The sequence below is a fragment of the Xiphophorus hellerii genome, chromosome 18, assembly GCF_003331165.1.
Source record: "Xiphophorus hellerii strain 12219 chromosome 18, Xiphophorus_hellerii-4.1, whole genome shotgun sequence".
Classification (NCBI taxonomy): domain Eukaryota; kingdom Metazoa; phylum Chordata; class Actinopteri; order Cyprinodontiformes; family Poeciliidae; genus Xiphophorus; species Xiphophorus hellerii.
This window is the reverse complement of record NC_045689.1, coordinates 1,678,169-1,687,305: the sequence shown is the minus strand read 5'-3', so window position 1 is coordinate 1,687,305 and position 9,137 is coordinate 1,678,169. Positions and strand designations below refer to the sequence as shown.

Here is a 9,137-nt window from a genome sequence, read left to right as displayed (position 1 = left end):
CCTGGTTTAAAAACTGTCGGCCAGTTTTCAAAACCTGATAATAAATCATCTTGGCTGTAACAGGTTTGGTTGTACAGTGTGTGGAGTGAAATACAAACCAATTTCACTCAAAACATCCAGACGGGAAATTTTGTAAAACCTCTCAAGGTCGGATGTGAGTTCAGAGGAAACAAACATGGCCGACGAGGAAGACGCCGTGGCGACAGTGGACGACATTCAACAGAGAAAAACAAAACGACTCGGATGAGTTTAGATTCAAATCTGTGTTTCTGTCCTGATTGGATCCATGTAGAGTCGGGTAGTAACTAGTTACATTTACTCATTACATTTACTTCAGTAACCTTTTGGAAAGAATTTACCTTTAGGAGTATTTTTACTACATTTTACTCTAACTTGGGTAAAATTTTTGGATTTTCTTCCCACTGAATGAACATCAAACAAGTTTTAACTAAAAATCCACCAGACTGACTCACAGCTGCAGTTATGCTAAAGTTTTATGTTTTCTTATTGAAAGAAACTGATTTGGAAACATTTTATTTTGCCTGATTTTGTTATTTTTTGTAACTTATATGAATTATTGTCATTTGGTCCTTAAAATACCAAAATTTCATTACTTTTTACTTTGTAAAACTTTTAAATGAAACATTTTAATAAAAGTTTCATTAAAACTTTTATTTTAATGAAATAAAAGTTTCATTATTTTACTCTTACTTGATAAAAACATGTTGAAGTAGTTCTGCTCTTACATTAGTAAATTTTGGGGGGTTTTTTTCTCTGCTAACAGTGAAAAGCAAAACAAAAACGTCACATATCCCCTACTCCAACATCTTTCTAACCAACACGGCCAGACAGAGATTTAAAGAGGAGCAGCAAAAGCAAAGGAGGTGGAACAGCAGAGCGGATGGAGTCATCCAGGACATGTTAGTGTGGGATATTGTCTCTGCTGCCTGGATATGGAGCTGTTAGCTCAGCATGACGGTCTTCAGTCAGAGGCCTCTTTGGATTTGTTGTAAGACTGACTGCTACAGCTGCGACCGCATCACCGTCCACAACGACTGCTTGACGGTACCAGAACTCTATCAAATTCAAACTTTAAGTCTCCCAGTTTGTTCCTTCAGGAAGTAGAACCTTCCAGCGATAACAGAATCGCCTCTCGGGTCAAACTGTGGCTCCGCCCTCTTTCCGTATCACCGGCCTGCAGACCGACCCGAGGGCTCGGCGCTTTACCCACAATGCACCAGGGTTAAACTCGGATCCAAATCTGCCGACACCCGATAACGTAACCGTGGCAACCAGCTTTGTTTCTGCTGCTGTCCCACTAGTCAGGGCTGACTGATGGCAGTTTGACCTTTGACCCCTTTGAGATGGAATGACATTGTCATGCTGTGTGTGTGTGTGTGTGTGGGTGTGTGTGTGTGTGTGAGTGAGATGCTTCCTCTTGCTGCTGATTAGTCGTCTTTTTGTTTCCAATGAATCGACTTTTTAAGGTGAGAAACGGCATCAGCATCTATTCACACACACACACACACACACACACACACACACACACACACACACACACACACACACACACACCCACACACACACACACACACACACACGCACACACACACACACACACACACACACACACTTTGAGCTGAAGTGTGTGTGTTCCAGTAAAGCTTTCAGCTGTAATTAAAGCTCATCAGCGTTTATTAGAGCGTTTGAAACGCAGTCGTCTGATTGGCTGCTGGGCTCTTTGTGCCTCTGCAGCTGCAGCTTCCTGTTAGCGGAGAAACGCTCGGCGTGTGAAGACACCTGCAGCGCGCCGGCGGCGCCGCAGGACGACTTCAGCTCAGAGTTAAGCTCTGGACCGACGGAGCAGCAGAACCTCAGAACCAGCTGCAATTTACTGAAATGTTACGAAACGTTTTAATTTGTGACATTCGTTCAACAACAAGCATCTCAAACCAAAACTGACTTTTTACGTCCAAAATTAGGACGCAGTAATAAGACCAGGCTAAGAAAACCACAAAAATAAAGTCGTAATAATATGAAAAATAAAGTCAAAGTACAAAGAACAGTAGAAACTCTGAATATTACAAGAATAAACTCACAATAATACACAAAAGAAAGTCATAATAATATGAGAATATTATGTGAATAAAGTCAATATAATTAGAATTAAGTTGTATGAGAAAAAGAATAGTTGTAACAAAAATCATAATACAAAAATAAACTCAGAATATTGCGAGAATAAAGTGAAATGACAAAAAATGTCTTAATATTATGAGAATAAAGTTCTGACGGTTAGCCTGTGAAAAGGTCCTGCTACTGGAGGAGGGGCTTAGTGCTGTCAATCACCCTGGTGTACGCTTCTCAGTGTGCTAATGGTGGGGACACATCAGACCTTTGCAGATAAACTGTTAATGCTCTGTAAGTGGCGGCTATGCTAACTAGCTTAGCATCCTGACGGTGTGTTGAGGGGAACCAGCAGAGAAAAGACGAGCGTCATGACGACCTCACAGACTTTCATGTTGCAGTTTGTAACGTTGTTATTCTTACTGCAGCTTTTTTCAGTATTTTCTGAACCTATGTGTGTTTTTTGCTCGTCACTTTGCTGCTGAATTTTCTCACTGAGGAATAATAAATAATATTTATATTTCTTATTGGACTTTTGTGTTCATGTTCTGATCGTCTATTCTTATTTTTTGATACAAACATGACTAAATAAAGTGCGGTTTTTATAAATAAATGTGATTTTCTGGATTATTCTAGATTGTTTTCTTGCACATTTCAACTTAATAATTATAAACTTCAGTATTCTTTATTTACAGAAACTTAATGAGTAATTAAATATTGATTTTTCCTGCCACATAATGAATCCAAAGGACTTAAAATGTGTGAAGAACTGATTCTTTCTCCTCCAAACGTGGGAGAAGAAGCAGAACGAGGATTTTAACGCTGCGAATGTTTTATTAAAGTGAAACTTTAAATCAATTCTGTTTCCATCGTCTCTCCCTGAAACATATTTCATTAAAAACACTAACAAGAGGAAAAGCTGCGAGTGAAAAACTTCAATATGAGATGTTGGATAAACGGAGACGAGAGCAGCGAGTCGCCGAAACGTCGTCAAGATAAAAACTGAGTTTATGGGCCGTTTGTAGATTAACAGCAGTAATTTGGGTTTTTTAGCCATTAGAGATAATTATTAGTCATTAGAGATAAAACTGGGGGTTCATTTTTTAAAGTCATATTTGTCCTATTTATTATTTAATAAATGTAACAGTTTCATAGTAAATATTTAGTTTGACGTTAAATATTTAGCGAGGAGCTAAAAATGTAGCTCCAAACTAAATATTCAGATCTGAGCTAGCTAATCATTTAGCTATAATGCTAATTCATAGCTAAATGTTTAGCTAATTTGCAAATTAACTTGCTGATAAATGTGGAGGATGTGACTTTACTGATAACACTGCAAAAATAAAATATCTTACCAAGAAAGATTGGTAATATTTTTAGTGCAAACATCTCAGTTAGCTTGAAATAAGACAAAACTAACAAACAGCTTTTCAGCAAGATATTAGGAAAAATAGGTCCAGTTCTGTTATTTCACATATAATAAGACATTTTATCATATTATAAATGAAATAATCTTCTAATAAAACCAGAACTTTTTCGTCAGTTTGTGTTATATTGAGCTCATATAACCCACTGACAGGTTCTTTTAATGTTTTAGTTGAAACCCTCTCAGCATGTCAACCACAATATCTGGAAGATTATATGAAGCCAGAATAATTTAATCCAAACAGTTCATTAAATCAATCTGGACCAATGAAGCCATGGAGATGAAAGAGGAAGAGATCAGAAAAGTTCAGTTAATTTGGCCGGATTGTTTAAATGTTTGAATTCAATTTATTACTTTTAAAAATTGCCTGGAGGTGATTTTAGTAATAAATTGGCTCTAAATAACTAAATAAAGTGAACTGAACTGAATGGTTCCTGTTCGGAGACCGAGGAGCTCAGATCTGATCTGTCATCAGCTCCTCGTTGCCATGGAGACCCCCAATGAAGGCCGAGCCCGCCCCTCGTCTTCCTCAGCAGACACAGGAGGTTTTCTCAAACAGATTTTATTCAAACCAACAATTAAAAATAGCTTCATGGTGTTTACATTCAGAAAGAATCAGCTCAGAAAGGTCAGAACATTTCACCCAAACTGACCAGGGATCAGTTTCTGTACAGGAGGAGGAGGAGAAGGAGGAGGAGGAGGAGGAGGAGGAGGAAGGCTCAGCAGGACGTGAAGGTCTTCCAGAAGAAGTTCTTGCAGCCCGCCTTCCTCTCCCGGGGGGCGAGCAGCGGCCCGCTGCTGGCGGCGCGCTCCAGGTCCACGCGGATGTCCTCCGGCTCGCCTTCAGGGAACCCGTCCTCCTCCAGAGCCTCGTTCTCCATCTGCAGGAGGTCGGAGAGGAGCAGCTCCGCCAGCGAGGAGCGAGACGCGTCCTGAGGGACAGAGGACACGGTCACCTGCAGGTTCCTCCAACTCACAGGAAGGAATCAGAAAACGTCCTGCCACCAGGGGGCGCCTGCTCTTTCGCTGAACCATACAGCTTTAACACATAAATGTTAAAGCTCTGACTTTTGGACCCATTGGGATCAAAGGGAAACATTTCCGCTAATTTGCTAATAGCCAAGCTAATTTTTTCGGTTAGCACTTAACACACTTAGCTTCCCCTACATTTATTTCTCAGAATAAATCCTAAAGCGTTTTTTACCTGGAAGTTCAGCAAACCTGCCTGAAGTTTGGGTTAAAAATTCTTCAGTTAGACGATTGTTTTTCAGCTTTTATTTTGAAGTTCCATTTCCTGTCCTCCTGGGGGTTACAGTCTTTCAACGTCCGATATGATTTGAATTGAACTTAGCGCTTTAGCGTTAGCTGAACTAAGGTTTATGATTAGCACTGTGGTGTTAGCACAGCTAGCCTTTCAGTTAGCGATGTCCATCACTGAGGACATTATTATTATTATTATTATTATTATTATTATTATTATTATTATTATTATTATTATTATTATTATTATTATTCATTAACGTCACGTCTTCAGTTTAAAAGCCAGAATGTAATGAAACGATGAGACGTTTGCGCTTCAGGAAAGATCCTGAAAGTTTCCAGATCTGGAGCTAAAAATGCTTCAATAACAACGAGAGCTGGATGTGAACTGATCACACAGAGGTCAGAGTTCAACTTTTAACCTGAGTTTCTTCTGGATCTTCACAGGAAAACAGATTAGATTCAGTTTTTGTTCTGAAACTGCAGATAATAAACACAAACCACATCAGCTTCATTAAACTGGTTCATTCTGGGATAAAACCAGTTCAAAATAAATAACATTAAATAGTAAAATAGTCAAATAGTAAATAAAATTTGTTTTCCTCAGATGGAGATTTTTAAGACTGAGCCGTTTCTGATTTATTCGTTTCAGAGGATTTTTAGTTCAGTTGGAGATTCTGAGCCGAAACGTCGATGATGTGGAAAAATTACAGTTAGGTTCCACCTGCTGGTTGTATTGCTATATGTTTATTCTAAGTTCTGTATTTTCCCACCAAGTTAAAGCTGTTTGGGTTTCATGCACAAGGTTGGACGTTGTTTTTCTCAGCTGCATGGGAACCAGTCTGATTCCCTGCTTTGGATCCCTTTGTACAAAACTCATGTGTTTCTCTGCTGGCAGAGCTTTTCGTTTCAGACCTGCTTCATTACTGATTGATTGTGAGCTCTCTGAGTTGTGCACAATTCATGAATAAACCTGATTGAGTGATTTTACCTGAACAGTGCTTGGAAATAGTATTTTTCCACGACAGTCGATCAGCCAGAAACCAGCAGCTTTAACTCATTCATTCATTATAATTCAAATAAAAACGTTCATTTAAAAGGTTCATTTAAAAGGTTCATTTAAAAGGTTCATTTAAAAGGTTCATTTAAAAAGTTCATTTAAAACGTTCATTTAAAACGTTCATTTAAAACGTTCATTTAAAACGTTCATTTCAGTTTGTTTCATATTTTCAGTTCCAGTTTTGCAGGCGTCTGCAACATTTACAATCTGCCAGAGAAATAAAACTCATTTCAAAACGCAAATGTAAAAAAAGTTTAAATGTTTGAAAAGATGATATTTGTAAATTATTATAAACACATTTAGAAATTACAACAAAAAAAATATTTTAGTTTGATTCTGTTGAAAACATTAACGGCTTAAAAAAACTGTTTGTTTTTTTTTACTGTATTTTAAAAGTTTTGGATGAAACTAAAGAAACGTCATAAAATCTGAACTTCTTCATATTTTCACTGAAGCCGTGTTGAAATATTGAAATAAACTGACGGGATAATTATTCTGCAGCAAATACGGAGAATAAATTAAAATCCATATTCCAGAGTAAGTTTGTGGTAAAAATAAAGTTAAACAGAAGGAAATGCAAAGAGAATATTATATTTAATAATATTAATAATTATAATTTTCACCAGCAAATGGGATTTCTGAAAATCAGTTTAGTCACAAGTTAAATAAAAATGTTTCTAAAAGGGATTCTAAGGTTCAGATCATATTTTTAAATTAATAAAATGTAAAATATAATAACTCAGATGTAAAATCCAGAATATTTATTCTCTATTAGAAATTATTATAAAATAATTTCATGTAAATCAAACGTTTACCTTTAATGATAATCATTAATTAACACCGTAATGATTAAATTAATGAAACTAAAAACTGCTGAGTTTTTGTCTTAATTTGTTGACTTCAGAGAAATAAACTTTTCCGATCATTAAAATCTTTTGTTGCGCAAAATTATTAATGAAATATTAAAACACCGACTTTACTTTTATGACCCGGGATCATTTCAGATTTCTCTGTAACTTTAAACAGAACTTTGGTCCAGTTTAAAGCGCGGTTCTGATCGGTTCTGATCGGTACCGACCTGTTTGGAGCTGAGCAGCGGGGTCCGGTGCAGCAGCAGGCGGAGTTTGGAGTCTCTCTGTGCGGCGGAGGAGCAGCTGATGGAGGCGCTGAGGGAGAGGAGGAGCAGGAGGAGGCAGCGCAGGCTGAGGGAGGACAACATCTTCATCCTCTGTGTGTCTGTCTGACTGACTGTCTGTCTGTCTGTCTGTCTGTCTGTCTGTCTGTCTGTCTGTCTGTCTGACTGACTGTCTGTCTGTCTGTCTGTCTGTCTGCGGCGCGGCGGCTCTTCTGCCTCTGTCCCGGCACAGAGCGGCTCTTATAGCCCTGCTGGCGTCACCCGATGGACGGAGGGGGTGACTGATGATGATGATGATGATGATGATGATGATGATGATGATGATGATGATGATGATGATGATGATGATGATGATGTTTCCATCTTTTTAGTGAAATGATCCGTTTTTAAAATCTTCTTCTTCTGGTTTCCTGCTGATCGCTCCGTGGGTTTGTCAACCTGAGGCCCGTGGACCCGCAGCTGGACGCTCCGAGGCGATCCGGGGGTCAGAGTTCACAGTTCAGGCGTTTTCCTGACTCTATCAGTTTAGTTTGTATTTGGTCCATTAGAATATTCTGTACCACTTTATTTGAAGGGTAACTAGTAACTAGTTACATTTACTTCAGTAAATCTTTTGAAAATAAAAAAAACTTTTAGGAATAATTTTACTTTTTACTTTTACTTGAGTCATTTTAACAAGGGTTATGGTTACAAGATGGAGGCGTCACATTTTAGCGGTTGGAGGATTTTTCTTTAGCCTGTGGCTAAAGACCAGGAGCCATTTTTCCTGCTAGCGCTAGGCTAGCACGTTACCTTTGGCTGTATTTACCCAGAATGCCCTGCGCTGTAGTCCACTTCCTGCTTTTGGAGCGGTCTCCGGTCTGCTTGGTGTTCACATTCAAACCAAATCAGAGGTCACTTCAACTGAACCCAGACCGAGGTTTGGAGGACCAGAGGTCAGAGGTCACACCTCACCAACCGGACAGGACTTTCTAAACAACGGACTGGAGTTGGGTTAAAGCGGATTGGACAGAGCTGGTGGGAATGATGACCAGTGAAATTCTTAAAATCCCAAAAATCTGAAGAACCTGGAACATCTGGAGGAAGCAGAGCGTCACAGCCTCTGTGGCTCGTCTGGAGTTTCCAGATGTTTTGAAGTTTTCTTCAACATAAAAAAGCTTCTGATCGTTTAGAGCTTCTTCCGAAAAGTCCAGAACATTCAGATCTCCTCGAGCATCTAGACGGTCCAGAGGACCACTCAGAGTCTTAAGGTCCAGAATATTTATTGTTTCTGGAGCTTCAGATGTTTCCATCTAACTATCATGCAGATTTTTGAAATGTCGCAAAAAAAACAACAAAAAAAACACAAATCATTTGTGTTCCCATCTGCCAGCTTAGAGAGACTCAACCAGGCGCTGGAAGCCTGATGTCATCAGATGGCCGTGGTAAACAGGAAGTAGAGGTCGCTAACTAGCATAGAGCAAACATCTCAGACAAACTGAGACTTTGAGATTCCCCTGTTTGGTGCCTCTGGTAAGGCTCAGAGCCACCGGTGGATGGGAACGTTCACGACATCAGAACTTATTCAGCATTTCCATTTCCTCTTAACGCATCGAATCTTTTTCAGAAAAACCAAAAACCACCTCAAACGAGCGTAAAACTTTTTTCAGAAGATGAGGAAGTTATTTTGAACTTTGTTGTTCATTCGACCTTTTTAATGCAACTTTGATGGAAACACAACTAATGTCCTCCGAAGAATCTGAGGCGCCTGGAGAATCTAGAACTAGAACATCCAGAATGTTTTCAGCTGAAGCGTCAGGAGCAAAACCGAGTGACTGGATTCTCAAACGTTCACAACCTCCAGATGTTTTTTATCATAAGTGTCTTAGAGCTTCTGGAAAGTCCAGAAACATCTGGAGCACCAGGGAGTTTAGAGAATCTGAATAGTGTGGCAGATCTGAGAGCAAGTGGCTCCTCATTTAATGCAGATTTTAGAGTCCTGATGGTTTTCAGTGTAGTGAATAAATCAGAGCTGAGTTTAAACTCGGTTTTCTGTAACTGGGCCGTCTGAAGCCGTCGGTACCAAACCAGTCAAACTGAACTCATGCAGCATTAAGGAGGATTTTTGACTCTTCCTGCAGAGATGATCAAAT

The 9,137-nt window shown here is 39.1% G+C and overlaps 1 protein-coding gene across 2 annotated transcripts; it reads right to left on the bottom strand.

The window, feature by feature from the left end:
* Positions 1-4,095: 4,095 nt before the first annotated feature.
* On the bottom strand, positions 4,096-7,206 carry LOC116707610 (somatostatin-1-like). 2 transcript variants are annotated; one of them, XM_032545025.1, is made up of 3 exons: positions 7,182-7,206; positions 6,949-7,113; positions 4,096-4,482 (listed from the first exon to the last, which is right to left on the bottom strand). In XM_032545025.1, the coding sequence occupies exons 2-3, from the start codon at positions 7,093-7,095 to the stop codon at positions 4,270-4,272; spliced, it is 360 nt and encodes a 119-aa protein (XP_032400916.1). In that variant the 5' UTR covers positions 7,096-7,113; positions 7,182-7,206; the 3' UTR covers positions 4,096-4,269. The 2 variants fall into 2 exon arrangements, with proteins under 2 accessions (XP_032400916.1, XP_032400915.1); XM_032545024.1 differs by lacking the exon at positions 7,182-7,206 and having other exon boundaries at positions 6,949-7,175.
* Between the last annotated feature and the right edge of the window lie 1,931 nt (positions 7,207-9,137).

Bases quoted from the DNA above. Each gene is read 5' to 3' on its own strand.
- LOC116707610 (XM_032545025.1), bottom strand. From the start codon at position 7,095: ATGAAGATGTTGTCCTCCCTCAGCCTGCGCTGCCTCCTCCTGCTCCTC. The intron at 4,483-6,948 runs GTCGGTACCGAT...TCTGTCCCTCAG, and splicing joins CGCTGCTCAGCTCCAAACAG to GACGCGTCTCGCTCCTCGCT.